This window comes from Halichoeres trimaculatus, unplaced genomic scaffold (genome assembly GCF_033239565.1).
Source record: "Halichoeres trimaculatus isolate MK-OKI-2021-1 unplaced genomic scaffold, fHalTri1.1 fHalTri1_scaffold_4, whole genome shotgun sequence".
In the NCBI taxonomy this organism is placed as follows: domain Eukaryota; kingdom Metazoa; phylum Chordata; class Actinopteri; order Labriformes; family Labridae; genus Halichoeres; species Halichoeres trimaculatus.
This window is the reverse complement of record NW_027437182.1, coordinates 12,161,321-12,179,262: the sequence shown is the minus strand read 5'-3', so window position 1 is coordinate 12,179,262 and position 17,942 is coordinate 12,161,321. Positions and strand designations below refer to the sequence as shown.

The window sequence follows — 17,942 nt, the reverse complement described above, 5'->3', positions numbered from 1 at the left end:
TGTGAAGTTAAAAGAAGCCCTGGTTTTTGACTGTCACTAAACATTTATAAAGCTTTGGGGAAAGCATCTAAAATTTCCTAAATTTTTCTGGTTTTCAATTATGCTAAAGAAACGTCACATGTTAATACAATGATATAAAGACTATACAGTAATATAATCTCATTTTAGCATATTTACACTGTTCTGTGTCCATTACAGTTCATGGCTTTAATCATTTTCAACGTCTACTCTCAGAAATTCAGTGGAGCTTCCAGAATATTTTCACAAACTTTAATAACCTGAAAAAAAAATTCTCATTCAACTTTTTGTCGTCCAGCTTTAACCAAACAGCAAATCTAACAAACATTATGTAAAGAGGCTGAGACTGACCCAGCTCCTCTCTGCCCTGTGGGAAAGAGACGTTTTTGGAGGCGATGCTCTCGGTGCCCTTTGTTCTCTTGTCAATCTGGCCTCGATCAAATATTTATGTTTCCTTTGTTGAACTCCTCAACCTTCTGCCCTGCTCGGTTACGTCTCCCTCTGTCTCTGACGACATTGGCCCTGCCATCCACCAGCTTAAACTCCCTGTCCCTTGCTTGCTTTGTCTCTCTTCTCTCCATTTTAGCTACCTGACCCTTTCCTCTTCCCGCACCGCTCTGTCAGCCCTTCTCTCCTCTTTCATGTCCAGTCTGATTAACTACAACAGAGGGGAACTTAAGGCTAAAAACAGGACCTCCTGTCAGAAGGAGGCAGTAAATTTTGGGGACTGGTTTGTCTTTGAAGTGGTGGCGGTGTGTTGTGTCGTGTTCATGTTGATCATGAAGATTTGTTGCAGCCTTTGCAAAAAAAAGCTGAACAACGCTGCACAGAACTTTGATCAGACAGTCTTGGTCATCAGAAGATGTGTCCTAATTTATTCAATTTTTTTAATCTCTTCACATTATTATAGTGTAACCTGCAGGTTGAACTTTCACTTTAAATGAAACAGTAAAATAAATGCATAATGGATGGATTGATGTCATATTCTCTGAGGATCATCTGGTGCCTGTTACTCTCCTCCAGTGCCACTGTGAGGTCTTTAGATATCAAAGCCCAATGAATATGGTATAGAATATTTAACTTACATTTAAAATATTTGAACACTTTAAATAAAACACACGTACACACACCATTTAAATCTGTATTCAGTTTCTCGTCAATCAGTGTAATGACTGTTGTGACCTTCAAATAAAAAAATCCTTAAATCAACATCTCATCAAGATAGGAGCTGAGCAATGAGCACATGGTTTATCCCATGAGCAGAATGATTGCACTATTGGTAAAACTTTTAGAAATAATTTAAAACAGGTTTGTGATAGCTCACCAAGACCAAATGTAACTTCAAATTAACAAATTTACCTCATTAAAAAACATTGCTAAAGGAAACAGTTTCAAGATTGAACAAAGTCAAACAATCTTGATTCTTAAATTTCATAATCCTTTTGTTTGACCATGAACTGGGTTGAGTAAACAAAATGTTTATGGTATGAATCACAGATTAATGGTCATCACTTTTCCATTCCTCTTTATTTCTTTGGAGCCAACGTCATCGCCAGGTTTGAGTCACTGCTCACTAATCAGAGGTACTTGTAGCTAGCTGTCTGCCAGTTTCCTGTGGTCTTGTTAAACGTCCATCCTGTGATGCTCAGTTTACTTCACCAGCTCCACCCTGAACCCGTTTGACTCTGACTCAGGGTGTGTGTGCGTGTGTGTGTTTCAGAGAGTGTAAAGGTCCATACGTGGGATTGAAAACACTCAATGTTGGACAAAGGATTTCCTGCAGAAGGAGGCAGACTCCGTCACCTGTAACACTCTCATCCATCACTGCAGTGAGCCTGGGAGTTAGTCATGGTGAGGTTCATTACACAACATGGAAGGAATCTCAAAGAGCTGTCACGTCTAAATGACAAAGTGGGTGTTTTCTACATCCTATGGTAGATTTACAGCAAATAAGCTGCTGCAGTCCTTCACCACACCTGGTTGCTCTTTTATACAAAAAAAAAAAAGATTCAAATTGAAACAAATCTGAGGAAATGTGTGGATATGCAAGAAATTATTTTATTAATCACGCACATAACTCAAAGGTGCTGCCACTACTTTGAGACCTGTTAATTAATGAAGTACAGCTGTAATGTCTGTAGTAGATCATGAGTCACTCAAAGGAAATTCTGTCTTTCTTTGTGGTAACCAGATCCTTCATTCAGACTATTTTTCAATTAACCCTGCCACAAGATTTTTGGGGCTAATGGCTGGACAAGTGAAGCAATTAGAATGCTGACATTGGGAAAACAGTTTTTTTGTATATATTTTTGGGACTAAATGAGCAGTTAATTAAAAGGAAAAATAACTTGCAGATTCTTTGACTCCAAAACGTGTTTGGGAAGAAGTAGTTAATTGTAAAAAGCTTGATTAATTCCAGGTTATAATTATGACCTCAGGTTTAGGACATGTTAAAAAGATCTCATGTTTACATTTGCATCTCATCACATGTGAGTCTGTGTGACATAAAAATGTAAGAAAACACAGTCTGTGTCCAGCGAAGGGACTGTGCGTGCTTACTGAGGAAAAGGAAGTAGTAAAGTCTGAGAACAGCCGATATAACAGCTACTGTACACTAACTCATCATAGACCATAAATAAACTACAGTTTATAGCTAAAGCTGAAGCTAAAAGAGGGTAAAACTCAGACTAATTGACTCAGTGGATTTCTGTCTTAAACTCCTGATGTGGAGTCAAAGAGACTGTGAGTTACTGCAGACGTGATGATGTGTTTATGTCTTTCTCGGTGAATGTATTGACATCCGGACTGCAGCAGACATTCAAAGGTGTGAATCACGAGGAAACATAAACGCTGCTATTTCAGGATCTTTCTGTTTATAGCAGCCAAGCGAGCAGCTGCTGCCTGAGGTCCCGTCTGACTGTTGATTGTATTTTTAATTCTGGACTGACAGGACGCTGAGGACAGTGAAGCAGGGAGGCAGACTTTGGTTAGATGTGTTTTTATTTTTCACAGTACAAAGATTTAAAGACTACACTTAAGTGATCGACACATAATAAAAAATATTTACACCAGTGTCATGAACTTATTTTACCATTTTACAAACTGAAGCTTTTCACAGCAAATATTAAAGAAATCACAAACAAAGCATGCAAAGACCAACAAAACTAAATATGCCTTTTACATAGACTCTGAGTATTTACAGGTTGTGGTGAAGTGAGGGTTATGTACATGTCCGTTTAAAGCCTTTTCAGGTGATGGGTCATCACTCCTGTTGTTGCTGTGACGCTGGATTTCATCTCAGCTGGAAGACAAAAAAATTGATATTTATCATTATTATTATAAGTTAGCATCATTACAGTGGTTTTATTTATCTGTTAAAGGGAATAATTGTTTAGTCTGTTATATTCTTAGATCCTCAGAGGATGGATCCTATAAACTTTGGTGATCTTCTTACAGTTTTTTTCCAGTAGATTTGTGATTGTGGGTGAAATATCTTGGTAACTACTACACTTATTTCTGTAAAATTCACAACACATATTCATGTCCCCCTCTGGATTAAATTTGGTTACAAATTAGGTTCTCATCTTTGATATATTCAGGTAATTTCATGATTAACTATGACTGACTTTGATAATGCCTAAAAGGTTTTAAAAGATGCGTTTGTTTTTGAGTGTAGTTTTAACCTTGTTGTGGTGCCATTTTTTTATATATATACTTTTTATTTTGCATTTTTAAGGGTGTACACAGGATAAACCTAAATTATGTTGATCTGAATAACATTGGCATTACAGCTGAAGAGTACAATTATACTTATATATAGGGGTACATACACAAGCAAGAGTTCATCAAACAAGAAAGATTTTTGTACAAGTTATACACCAATTCAACTTCATAACTCAGGTAAATCCTCAGCAAAAACAAAACTAAACAGACAAACAAACAAACAAAACACTGGACAAAGGGAAAAAAATCCAAAACAAAAGTAACAAAAAATAAAACGAACAGAACAGTACTGGAAATATGCATCTTCTTTTTAATGTTTCTAGATATTTTTTTCCCCTCTGTTTCAACCCGTGTTTTTCAAGTATTATTATAATTGCATTAGTTCGTTTATCTTCTTCCATTGCAACTCGAAAACATCACTGAGATTTCTTATACTATGTGTAATTCTTTCTATGTTATATATTTCTTTTATTGATTTATTTCATTTGCTTATTTGTGGTGGGTTTGGTTTTAACCAGTTTTTCGTTATCTGTTTGATTGCTGTTATTCTTAAGATTCTGTACAGATATTTGTCAGATTTGATGTCATGGTCCCATTTTGAGAGCATCAGCACATGTTTAAATGTACCATATAATCATGGCAATATCTGTAGACTCTCAACCATGATGCAAGCATTTTATATAGGAATGCATGTTACTTGTTTTCACTGCCAATAAATATTTATGCTCACCTTCTTTTTCCAACTGTTAAGAACATAAAGCTTTTCCTGAACTGAGGGTTTGTTTCTTTTAGAAACAGACATTAAACTAGACACAGAACATTTAATTCTAGTATAAATTATGAAATCAGTCATTGTTGAATATAGATATTTTGTAATGTGTCAATAATCTATTCCCGACTCTTTAAATATGTCCCTACACCCGACATGTTAAACCCCATTGCTGGCAGGTGATCTGTTATTGCATGTGCATAACTAATATCTCACCTTATAATGTGCACTCATAGTTTTACACAAAGTAGTTTGTCATTTATTGCCATTTGTCACATAATCTAGCCTCTTTTGTTCCAGTATGGAATTTACCGTTGGGGTTTTGCTGATGCCTGGTGCTCCAGCGAAGGGCCACGTATCCCTTTTCTGCTTCGGGGCCACATGAAGGCCGACAGGTTTAGGAACACTGAGCTGGAAAACAATCAAAGTTGTTGAATATTAGTCAGAGTTTAACACAGATACCACAGTTAGTGCATTTTTCTTGGCCCACTTTCACACTCTTTAAACCCTAAGTGCAGTAACACCTATGAGCTTATTTGTGAAAATTTTTTGCTGTTTGTGAACTCGTGACCCTTTGTGAAAGGTTTTCCGTTGTTATCTCTCCTGCCCATCCTTCCTGCTGCTGTGACTGCCCTCAGATTCCTTTTTTTTCTGCTGAGTGCAAATTCACCTCCTTACCTCCATACTGCTGAAAATGCAGCAAACTTATGTAACCGCTCAGAGGTGGAGGGTGCTTATGGAGACGAAAACAAGACACTAAATGTGCTGGTCAAGAGAACTTTCTGACTGTTTTACTTTTCAAATCCCCTGACTCACTTGCACCACCTTTTATTATTTCCTTTTCATAGTGCTGGACGGGCAGAAGGGTGGACTTCTGTGTTTATTTACCTTTAAGTTGGACAGAGGGTTTTGGGCCGTTCGCTGAAGGGCCTGAAGCTCTTTATCTTTCTGGGCCAACGTGTCCTCCTGCCGCTTGTTCTGGTTTCTCAGCTCGTTCTGCTCAATCAACAACTTCTCCACCTGAATAAAAACACAGAAAGTTTTATTTTAGACAGGATCTGGTTAAAACAGCTCAAATAAAAGTGGTTTATACCAAGCAGGGCTTATCTTATCATCTACCTTGTCATCATGAGCTTTTTGCTTGAGCTCTAGCAGTTTACTTGACTCAACTTCCATTTCACTGCGAGTGCGTTCACACTTCTGCAGGTCAGCGCTCAGATGTGAGGTTTTCACCTCCAGACGGCTGGACAAGGCCTGGATCTCTGCAACCTGGAAGAAGAAATCATGTTTTATCACACCTGATGTACCACCAATGTGATGCCATGTTGTAAAAAGCACATTCAACTGATGCATCAGAGTCACTTGATGAACCACTGTGGTGGTTTTACACTTGACAGTACAAACATTTTTCCAGATGGTTCCTTTTTATAGTCACACTTGTTTCTCTCCATCTGTGTGTTTGTTGATGTAGAGTTTCCTCAGTGTCACAATGGTGCACAGCTGAACAGCTGAGCTGGATTTAGGATGTGAATATGTCCCAGAGGAAAGAGACTCCTAAATGGAGCGTTGAGGGTCTGTGACATTAATTTCTCTTAATTACATTTTAAATATGCAGCAGATCATCAGTTTGACTGTGCAGAGTGAATACTATTCTGCTGTTAACAAAACTGCCTTCTTCTCTCTCTGCAGGGCTCAACTAATGTCAGTGATAAGAATATTTAATTAACAGATTAACGAACAATGAAATGCGAAGTTAAATAAGTGAAATATTTCGGCTTTTTCAAAAAGTTGAACTTGTGAGCAGCACTGCAAAGTAAACTTCATGATTATATATTCAGAAACGACAGCAGGGACTGTTTTCGTTTCCCAAAGCAGAGGAATATTATATAACAGTTTTCTTTTTATATCCCAAAGAGATGAGACAGAAATCCTACCTGTAAAGCTGTTAAATCAGTGAATTCAGATTTGATTGACGGATTTAACTGAGTGTTAATAACTGCAGTTTTTAATCATGGTGAGATGAACAGGGCTTTTATTTTCAAAGGAGGCAGAATCTCCCTCCTCCACACACAGCTGAAAATTAGAGGTGTGATGTTTGACTAGTTAAACATTTTAATCTTTTAGCAGAAAATTTGCTTTTATATCTGTAAGAAGCAGTGAAAAATGAGATGTTTTCACTGCATTTTTAATCTGTTCACATGGTGTAAGTCTTTCAGCTGTTGTTTGACCAAGCTTTTTACCACAAAGCTTTAACTGCCAGAAAAAAAAAAAACACTAAAACTGGTGGTTGATTTTTTTCCTGACTTGACCCCAGTGATGACAGCTCAAGTCTAAAGTGCATTTTACTCCTGAGTCAAACCAAAGTCATGACAGTGAATGAATCACTCACTAATTTAAGCTGTAGAGTCCTTGTATATTCTGTATTTTTTAAAAGTTTCATCTGATGGACTGATGGGCTTTAGTTAGATCACTTTCCTCTGTAGTTTTTTGTTGTTTTCTTATCAGAACAGAAGTGAGTGCAGACACCCTCACTCTGACAGCGCAGTAGATAACAGTTTGATTGATGATGTAAAGGCTGATTGTACCGGTATAAAAACATCTGCCAAAGAATGTGTTGATACATCCCAGCAGTAAAGAAAATGACGCTTTTTGACCCTCCATGAGTCCGGTATCCAGATGAAATATTCCTCTAAAGAGTGAAGTGAGACTCTGTGAGGATGTTTTGTTGATCCGCGGCGTGCTGCTGTGTCAGCAGAGCTACACACCTCACCCTGAGTTCACTCTGAGAGGTCACCTGTCTCTTCAAGTCCATTAATCATACTCAGGAATAGACTTCCTCCTTCCAGAAGACAGTTTCCTGTTTAAAGTTATCATCACATTTTATATAGATTCTATATATATTTCATCAGCTTTTAGAGATTTTAGAGAGAGCTGGAAACAAAGGAGAACACAAACTGAAATCTAAGGGCTTTGTACACATTATTTTGAGTGTCTCGCTATGAAAGGTCAAATATATCCACATTAAAGATAAGTGTTTTTTTCTACTTCAAATTTTAACATATAAAGTCACCAGGCTCTTGTTTTAAACATTTTTCCTTGTGTCTTGTAATCTTTGAAAGGGACAAGCTGCCATTTTCCTGCAAAACACATTCATAAAATGTTGATTGATTTTTTTATGTGTAATTTGGTGATAAAGCTTATTTTTACTTGAGCAGTATCTGAGTAACAAAAACAGTCACCACTTATGTAGAAGTTATTTCACTACGTTCCTTCCCTGAACGTAATTCATCCTTTCGGCATTTAAAGACCAACACCTGATGAAGGTGTCATAAAACCTGCCGTACAAACCTTGTTTCCCACTTTGTCCAAATACAGCTGGAACTTGTTCTCCACGTCTCTGGACAGGTTGGTGCAGCTGTTTCTGATCTTCTCCATCTGCTCCTGCTGGCTCTCACAGGTGAGGTGAAAGGTCATCTGGTGGGGAAACAGGTTATTGATCCTGTTCAGGAAATCCCTCGTCACTATTTGGATCCCGTCCAGAGAGTTAGCAAAGTCCTCTTTGCACTTCCTGGTTAAAAACAACAGATAGAGGTTGTTAAATCTTGCTACATTGAGATGCACTGAAAAGAAAAAGAGAAGCAGACGGTTACCTGGTGTAGGCAGTGAGCTGCTCCTTCAGCATGGTGTTTTCTCTGCGCAGGACGATGGCGTCCTGGTGGTGTGTGTCTCGCTCTTTGAGGGCGCTGTCCCTGTCCAGGATCAGGTACTGAACAGTCTGAGTGAAGTTAGCCTGGATGAGGTCTATCATGGCTTTCTGCTGCGCATTGAGACTCTGCAGAGTCTTTACCTCACCTGTATGGAGAGTCCAGAGAAAAGACTTATTAGACTTTTTTTTTTTTTTCATAAAAAATCATATTTACATCCATACATTAATGAAAAACAGGGTAACATTTCTGATTTAACACATATTCATTGACTGAGGAATCATTGCTGTACTTTAGTGAGTACTCACCACTGGAGGTGACTACGATGGGGGTCTGGACAGGAGGATTTGGTCTTTGTGTCATCAGTCTGATGGTTGTTGCGCTCATCCTCTCACAGTTTGTCTGAAAATGGAAACAATAATGTTACAGGATTGTTCAGTATTTCATCTTAATTAGCTTAAGTGGTCAGGTATGTGTACACAGAAAGAGTAAAGAGTACGAAAACTAAACTTAGCTCTCTGTGAACAGCATTTAACATGAAGTATTTCACTTAAATGTACAAGTCACCATTAGATATCAAAGATTTGAGTTAAATATACAAGACTTAATGAGATAGGGAGAACAAAAGATGTTGAATGATAAAAAACATACACATGTATGTAATTATGTAACAGATAAGTTGAGTAGATTAAGTAAAATAATACATTATGTTAGTAAAACACAATGATCTACCGCTACAACTTAAGTAACTAAACCTCATTTCTTCTTTACCTGAGGACTTAAAGCAACTTTTCATTCAAATGTCACTCTAACATATTTATTTGGCAGTATAAGTTTGATTTGAAAATTTGAAAATAAAGATTTTAAGTCCAAAATGTACCAACAGCTCACCAAAAATTACTCTCTGTACAGCACAAGTTTCTAAAGCAGGTTTGGGTCTGAGTTGGGAGGTAGTTTGTGCATCAGTTATTCAAAACAAGAGTTAAAAATATTTTAAGTAACTTTACAATTAAAAAAGATAATCAGTTTATCAATTAAAAAATAAAAACAATAAGTTCCTGCCTCAAAAAGTCACAGAGTGGCTCAATGAAAACCAAAAAAATCCATAGTGGCATCAGTAATGATAAATCTGTGATAGAATTTCTTAAACTCCAAAACAAGAGATGTTTTGTTTTTTTTATAACTTATTATATATTGACATTTTAAGCACATTTTTGTTGTACTGATAGGTTTGTACTTTTTCTTCAGCATAATTTTTACATTACATCATTTACATTACAGTTTTCTCTTGTAATGGAATTTTTTCAATGAATGGGTGTGAGTGATTTTACTCATGCTGAGGGTCTGGATTCTTCCCCTAACACCACTGACCGATAGGAAAACCAGAACAATGTCAAAGGAAATAATCATCATAAAATAATCCTGTACATTGTAAAAACCTTCTCGCTGTGAGAGATCATTGTAAAGGCAGGTTAGACCCATTAAACGGCTTTATGGCACATCTTATCAGACTCATCAGGTCGTGTACTCACTAATTTTTCATTCAGCACGCGCACTGTGTTGTTGGCATCAGTTTTCAGCTTGGCCATCTCTGCCTCCAGAGCAGTTTTCTCTGCTGTGCGAGCTCCCAGCTGAGCGCCCAGATCTCCCTTCTCCTTCCTCAGCTGTATGTTGTCTTCAGTCAGCTTGTTGTAGTTCAGCTCCAGCTCCTTAAAAAGAAGACACAGGTCAGCATCAGTGTGGTTTACCCCCCTGAACATGATGGCTCAAAATGCTTTGTGATAAATAGATGATGGAGTTGTTCCTGTCTTTATTATAGTCTCTGTCATCAGACCAACTGAAGTGAGGTTATTTTAGTGCAGCTGACTGACCTTGACCCTCTTCTCCTCTGCTGTCTTCTCCGGCTGTCCGTAGATGAGGAAGAGCACCAGGCTGACGATGATGAGTGACTGGATGAGGGAGGAAAAGAAGAAGACGATCCTCATGTAGTAGCCGCAGCTCTTCCCTCGGGGTCTGTGCAGCGGCTCCCTCGCCTCCAGGCCAAACTTGGCCCGGGAGTAGCTGGAGCTGTACATGGCTGTTGGAGGAGAAATGGTGGCGGCTGGCTTTGGAAACTCTAAGCAGAAATGATGTTATTGTCAAAATCCACCAGGTTTTCCCCTCTCTGGTGATCTATTCTCTTTCTGAGGTCTCAGGGTGGACACTGTCTGTCAGAAGCAGCGCTGAGATGTTTATTTCACACACTGACAGGCAGAAATGGCACGTATGGATGGATGTAAACAATGACCCTTAGGTGTGTAGAGGGGCCATGTTTATAAATGCTGGAGGCACACTTCCATCCTGGCCCTGCCCTCACCCCCTCCTCCACTCTCCTCCCCCTGCCCTCTCCTCCCTCCTCGACCTCTGTCACAGTTTAAGCCACCAGCTGCACCAGCCGTCCAGCCAGCAGAAGTTTTTTTTTTTTCTTTTTTAACAAAGATGAGAGAGATTAAAGTTTGAAGTTTGCCCACCAACATGTTCTAAGATGGGAAATACTCCTCTGAATAATAATTTACTGTGAAATGATTCTTCTCTACAGGAAAATTAGGACAATCTTTCCTTAAAGCTACATCACTTCTCACTTTTACATAACACTGAAGTGGTTATACATATTTTCTGTACCTAAAGATTTACTGATGAGGGAATGAGATCTCGACAAACTGCAGAGTGTGTGAAGGATTTCCACACACATTGGTGGTGATTGATGGACCCAAGTACACCGAAGTACCATTATTACTAACAGTTGCTCTGCAAAAACTGAAATCTAATAAAGTGTTAATGTCTTATATCTTGTAAAAACATCTTATCAAGCTTAGTATGAGCCACATTCACCTGACAAGTCAATAAGAAAACAAAAATGACACTTGAGTTTCAATGATTAAAGGAATTACTGGTCAAACTTCACGAGCACATTACTGACCACATTTGCAGACTTTATTTTCTTCTTTTCAGCAGTTCAGCTGTATTTTAGACATTTTTGGACTTGTCAGATAATTGTGGCTCATTAAGTCAGACGAGATACTTTTTTCCATGAATGAGACATAAACTCGGATTTCAGTTTTTGTGATGAAGCTGGGCTCATCTGATTGACTGGATTCTGAGCTCATTTGGGCTGAAATAAACTTGTGTGTCCAAACAATCCAAGGATACGCACTGTTAGTGCTTTGTTTTCATTTACATGCTTATAAAAAATGTCATCATTATATCAAGATAGACTGGGAGAAATTTAATCTCATCATGACTAAAAATGAACAATGAAACATAACAAAGTACAGGTTATGTAACGGATCTGTCGCAGAGACAGGCTTCAAAATTTAAGGTAGATATGAATATAACTTTAAGATAGGGGCCTCAAACAGTAAATATCAACTTGAGAGGGTTTTTGTTCAATCTTGATTGTAGCTTCTTGACCACAAAGTTGCTTATTGATCAGAAAATACTGGAAGCAGTTTTTCATTTCTGAAAAAGTTCTTATTTCATTCCAATTTAGCAGTAATTATTCCTGAAGGGGAGTATCAGTTCATTTATGACTGAGCTTACTTTCTGTATGGGCATTTACCGCCGCACAAGAAAGTTTGTTTAACTTTGTCTGCAGGATTTACTTTTGCTCACAATCCAATTTTTTTCTGTCTTAACGAGGAAATCTGTGCCTGCAGCTTCAACCTTTTTATAATGATTTCTTCTTTGGAAGCTGGTCATGTTGACTGTTTCCAAATTGAAATGCTAAGACTGAGTTCCTTCAGCCTGGATATGACGTCTTTGAGGTTTTATTGTCAAACACTGAATATCTTATTGTGTGCTACTTTTCTGCCTGGAAATATTTTATATAACAACTACATTCTAAAATAAAAGCTGAATGAATTTGGTGATGAACAAAATGGTAATGAACAATTGTTCAGTGCAGTTTTTTTCCATCATCTGTCAGCATGTGACTGAGGAAAGATCACCTGTGTGAGCCACGTTTAAAAATAGATGTCAAAGATTGTTTCTGAAGCATATTCCCTCGGCACTGGATGAACAATGTGAACCAAGTGAGGAGTAAATGCACAAAATATTCAACAAAAAAAAAAAAATCTCCACCACATCCTGTTCTAAGCAGGCACGGAAAGGAGTCACGGCTGTGGAGGAGTGAGCGAATGAAAAACAATGGGGCGCTGTCAGTCTTCAGAGTGTCTCCCTGCAGTGTAGACACACGGCTCCCCCCGGCCCTCACGTTGTTATCTGTGGTGATGACGTGAGGAACAGTCGGCTCTTTAGGGGGAAGTGTACGAAAGGGGAAAGGTCCTCGGAGCCTGGGGTTTTTCCTGCTCCCCCCATTGTCTTATGACAACCTATCCACACAGGGAAAAAACTAATTTATGAAGGTATGCTGGAGTGACAGAAAGTGAGAGACTATCAGGAGGCCAGATAGACATCAGATCAACCTCATGGCAAAAACAGGAAAACAAACGGTCAAAGACGCAGATAAAAACACCTCTTTAAGATAACTGAGCAGACAGCTTCAGAATGAAGAGAAACATATCTTTAAGACCGGGGTAATAAGAGCAGAGCAGATAAGATTTTAGCAGCAGCAGCAGTGAAAACACAGGCATGGACATTTGATTAAGGATTGACATTGATCATGACGCTTTCCAAGAAAAAGACAATACACTGAATAAAAAAAATATCTGATCACTCTGCCCTCCATGGACTTACAGTCCTCATGAGCTTAAGACAGAGCTTTTAAATTCAGTCTCCTAAAGAGAGCGTTTGCTGCCACCTCCTGGTGAAAGCACAGAAAGCACAGATGAGGAAATAGGATTAAACAAACATTTTTTTAATTTCCATAAACAGCTTCATGATGATCTTATCTGTGCAGTGTTTTCGAAGTGCAGCTACATCAGCAGCCGGAGAAGTGCTTTTCACACTTTCAGTCTTTGAGTGCCATGGAGATCATTTAAAGAGTCACCTCTAAACATTTCTGTACATTCTTCTGTTGTCTGTGTAACATACAAAAACAATGAGTGAAAACGACCCCATCAGCAAATAAAAAAATCACATTAAAACAGGCAACAAAAGGTGGAAATCAACTAAAATAAAAAAATGTGACAGAAGTGATTCAGTTCAATATAACAAAGTTTTAAGCTCCAACAAGGCCAACTATGGGTACTGTTACATGTTTGCACAGATGTCATTCTTTAATGCACACTGACAGGTCAGTGTGGTCTAGGATTTGAAAGAAAACAAGCAAAATTGGTAACTTTTAACCATGTTTTCCACATTTCTGTCTCACATTACTGCCCCATTTCAACCTTGCACTTTTCCTGAACTCTAAAACCCACTATAAAACTTTGTCTCCAGGAAACTTCCAGCGGTCTTACAGCTAACAATCAGATCATTTTATTGCTTCCTCAGCCCAGACAAGCATATGACTCAACTTTCTTTATTCAGTGAAACACAATAGATGAGTTACCTCATGTTGGCGCCTCCTATTTTTTGTATCTTTGCCTGATTTTTCCAAATCATTAAGTGATTAGTGGAAAAAACCTTCAGCAGTAAAGTGTACATGGAAAAATCCTCTTTTTTGATGAACTACAGTGTGTGAGCTTCACTAGAGCATTATGAGTGTGTGCAGCTTTAGACAGTTGCTTCAATGTCCTGGGGGTCGTCCCCCTCCAGCAGGCTGTAAGACGCGTGGCTCTGAAAAGGTCTCTGCAAAGGATGAGCCAGAAGTTTGGCCATGCAGTTGTGCAGCTCGATGGCAGGTCCACAGAGGGAAACCTCAAAGCGATAGCACATGCCCTTTGAGTCCAGGTTGCAGAACGAGGTGTAGTTGTCCTTAAGACAGAAAAACACATGTGAAAAGCAGCATGTACAGTTACATCCTGATGATGAAATTGTGTGCGAGCGAGTTTTTAGCAACTCTGCAGGTTCATCGAGCGAAGTGGAATGGACAGAATTCTCTGAGTGTTCTGTCACACTGCAAGTTAAGACATTCCTTCCTATTGATATGATGAAAGAAAACTTAGGATTTTATCAGTTTGGCTCAGCTCTGTCAGCTGAGGCAAACTGATAAAATGCCCTTTGATGCATGTCTACCTCACTCCCTTCTCCTTCAATTTACTGTCTTTCTTTAGCTGTCCTATCAAATGAAACCTAAAAAAGTGAAAACATAAAATGCATAAAAAGAAATTTGAAAAAGGGCAATTTCATTGCTCCTATTTTCATCAGCAAGGGAAAAGAAAAGCCTGCAGGAAACAAACCTCCTCTTAGGCATAGCAAGTATAATGTAGTTTCAGAACACAACGATTCAAACACAATTCTCAGTCGGAAAAACGTTTCCATTCACTTCACACTCACATTAAGTGATACAGCTTTATCAGCAGCCGTGAGTTGTCCATGTAGCTTAAATAATGCTGATTTGGGAGTTTGCTCCCTCACACCAAAGTCACAACCAGCAAACTCTACAAAATTCAGCTCTGTATTTCTCTATGGATCATAAAAAGCTTCAGGAGGCAGGTCAAAACAAATTCAATTAAAAAAAAAGTCCAGACCCTTCCAAAGCCCCAGAGAAAAATCTCTTCAAGATGCAAGAAAAAAAATAAAGGTACTGCATGTGCTGCATTTTTTTCTGTGTTGCTGAAGAACGATAATAATCCACCTCATTTGGACAATTATGTTACTTTGCATGTTTCAGTTCACTGACTCACCCTCCAGCTGGTCTCATCTCCCTGCTCCTCCACCCCGTTGTGCAGGTAGACCACGTCAAAGAAAAAATACGGAGACTGCAGCATTTTCTGTGGAAGAACACAAGCATAAGCAAAACTTTAATGTAAAGTCAATGCACAACCTGAATGGTGAGACAAATGTGTGTATCTCAGCACACTCACACTAAATGCTTCTGATGGGTTGAACTGAAGCTGCCCTGCATGCCGGCTGTAGATGAGCACTGTCCGCACCACGTACGGAGGAGGGATGGTCTGAACGTTTTCCATCAATGGGAGCTCGATCTTCTGACGTCTACAAATATAACCAAAGTAAAAATTTACATCCAGTAAACTCTTTTTCACCTAAAATACCAAATGAGCTTCATATTTACTCAGTACTTACATTACATTAAGGAGATCCTCCAAATCTACAGAGGGCTGTTAAGGCTAAAACTTGACAATTTTGATTTATTGTATTTCATAATAATTTAAAAAATAGTTATAAAGTTTCAATGAAAGAAAGGATACTGAAGGACTCGCACACGTTAGTCTCAAGGTCGTACAGACAGCTGCACAGCTCCCTGGGGTCTGAGGTGAAGCCAGACAACTAAGAGACAAAAACACACAAATACACATTAGAAGAAATCAATTGGAAACCTAAAGTTGACTTTTGACACTTCAGTACTCACCCACAGAGCGTCATCGTTGACCACCACCAGGGCAAACTCATGTCGTTTGTCAATTTTGTGTTTAGTTCTGACGAACATCTCTATCATCTTCTGACAAATGTTCAGGGCATTTGTTTTCGATCTAGACAGAAAAAAGATATAAGGTAATGACCAAAAATGCATTACAAATGTTGAGGAGTATAGGTTTTCTTTACTGTAGTTTACCCATTAAATGATTCCAACTTTGGCAAAGACATCTCTTCAGAAAGGTCTAAGCAGATGATCTGACATAAAAAAACATGAGCTGGTTAAAGCTTTGTGGTGAAAGTAAGTCTTGTTTTTATGATTAGATTGGGACTGTGCTGGGTGCATACCACTTTCTCTGGACAGTTGACACGGGGAACTTTGAGTTGATACTCTGCTGGTGGAGGGACGGGGGTTAGTGTTGGCTGCTGTGGTGTGGGTTTTGGCCTCTCTTTGGCGACAGCAGCAGTGGACAGCGGCACAGAGGTGCTTGCTGCAGCTGCTGCTGTGACTGCTACAGCAGAAGATACAGTCTGAGCTGCAGCTGCTGATACAGTCGTGGTGGTGGAACTAGGAGGACTGTCACTAGTGGAGGCTTCACCCTCGCCCTCTACACGACTCCCCACAGCAGGCTGAGGGATGTTGGGGTTACTATTCCCACCGAGGCTGCCTGTGCTGCTGCGGCGGTCCTCTGCCCCTTCAGGGTTTGAGCGGGTCCGAGGGCGCAGCTCCACCAGGCGCTCCTCTCCATCTGCTGGGCCCTGCTCTGGTGTTTCCATGGATTCAGGGATTGCTGTTAGAAATGACATGATGAGTTTGGTCACGTTACACACAGTGAAACTTTTGATACATTTTCAGCGACAATGCCCTTTATTTTTGGGGGCCGTTCTGTTTCTAACAACTGCAGGTTGGTCAGGTGTAATCTGGTTAAACTTAAACACAGGTAGTACAATAGGTTAGGATTAGCTGAATAGAGCTCAGACTTATACCGCGTCTACTGTTTTCACACCATTATTCTTTTAACACCAAACCTGTACCCAAAAGGAAAACATGTACCGGCGAATAATCGTAGTATTCACCCGTTCAGTGAACATAGATGAGACATTTAAGGTAAGAGGATGGAGCGTTAGGTTTCGAAGCAGAGGATCAGACAGTGAGTCTGATGAGAAAACAGCAAAAAGCTGGTAGAGCAGAGTGGATGACAGCGTAGTACCACAAGTAGCTGTTAGCATTAGCTCATGGAAATAACAACAAAGAAGACAATTGCAGACGTAAATAAAATCTAAGGAAGAGAATGAAGCGTACTTACGTAAAATGCCTTTTTCGAAACTTCCTAGGTCAGAAATGAAGTTAAAATGATGCAAAGTTGCAAAATAAATCCGTGACAGCGTAACATTTATTACAAATGGACAACTTCCTTACCGGAAACAGTCGCGTACGGAAGTAAGAGTGCATTGTGGGTAATGTAGTTGAGAGGTAAGGAAAAGCGTTTTTTTTTCTTGTGATTTGAAAGGATATTATTTAACATTTAGTTGTAAATTGCAGTAGAGTAACTGAACATTTCTCTTATTTTATAACAAGCTTTAAAAAAAATTCCAGTTATATAGCAGAATTCTAATGCAGAGGTACACAATTTACTTTGTAGTTCCCAGAAATGCCACAGAGTACAAATTTATAAAAGAGACACGCAGAACCTTCGAGATTTAATGACCGTTTGTGTGGAAGAATGTGCAAAAAAGTGTCTTAAAGCTGGAATCAAAGGCTTTTATATCAAATAAATTCAAGCAAGCCTGTCCAATACTATTCCTCAGCGATATTCCACTTTATTGTACTTATCTTTATAGATTTTGTTATTTTTTTTTGTATGTGTGGATAACTTGGTTTGTTACCAATATGCCGTGAAAATTTTATGTCAGTAGCCAAATCAGGAATGTATTAATGGGGAAAAAGTTGTTCCTTTTCCACCCAGGTTCGCCTGGTTGTGTGTTTACTTAAGGATTACAAGAATTTCATGGACACATCATTGGGAACAGAAAATGAAGGGAGTTGTGATGTACCATATCTTTTTACTGAGTGGTCAGCTGTTACGATTGTGATGATGTTATGAACATGAAAGAAACTATCTACAGTAGCGAAAGCAAAATATACACATAACACTCCTTTCAGGTTGGTGTCAAAGTTATAACTCAAAATTCATGCTTTTTTAAACTGTTAGCAATTTGTAAGATCCGGTTTCTAATTTTACTTAAACCACTTTCCCACACACTATGCTTCAAAAAAGCATGGAAGCTCACTGTGGACAAAACAGGAA

The 17,942-nt window shown here is 38.9% G+C and overlaps 2 protein-coding genes across 2 annotated transcripts; both read right to left on the bottom strand.

The window, feature by feature from the left end:
• Positions 1-3,206: 3,206 nt before the first annotated feature.
• On the bottom strand, positions 3,207-10,489 carry plvapb (plasmalemma vesicle associated protein b). The gene is made up of 9 exons (XM_074668625.1): positions 10,086-10,489; positions 9,747-9,923; positions 8,523-8,616; positions 8,161-8,362; positions 7,859-8,078; positions 5,630-5,779; positions 5,399-5,530; positions 4,823-4,921; positions 3,207-3,319 (listed from the first exon to the last, which is right to left on the bottom strand). Exons 1-9 carry the CDS (start codon positions 10,287-10,289, stop codon positions 3,311-3,313), a joined length of 1,287 nt encoding a protein of 428 aa, XP_074524726.1. The 5' UTR covers positions 10,290-10,489; the 3' UTR covers positions 3,207-3,310.
• Positions 10,490-12,411: 1,922 nt separating this feature from the next.
• On the bottom strand, positions 12,412-17,065 carry babam1 (BRISC and BRCA1 A complex member 1). The gene is made up of 9 exons (XM_074667363.1): positions 16,941-17,065; positions 15,982-16,424; positions 15,833-15,891; positions 15,629-15,749; positions 15,468-15,546; positions 15,343-15,367; positions 15,123-15,252; positions 14,943-15,029; positions 12,412-14,070 (listed from the first exon to the last, which is right to left on the bottom strand). Exons 2-9 carry the CDS (start codon positions 16,408-16,410, stop codon positions 13,870-13,872), a joined length of 1,131 nt encoding a protein of 376 aa, XP_074523464.1. The 5' UTR covers positions 16,411-16,424; positions 16,941-17,065; the 3' UTR covers positions 12,412-13,869.
• Between the last annotated feature and the right edge of the window lie 877 nt (positions 17,066-17,942).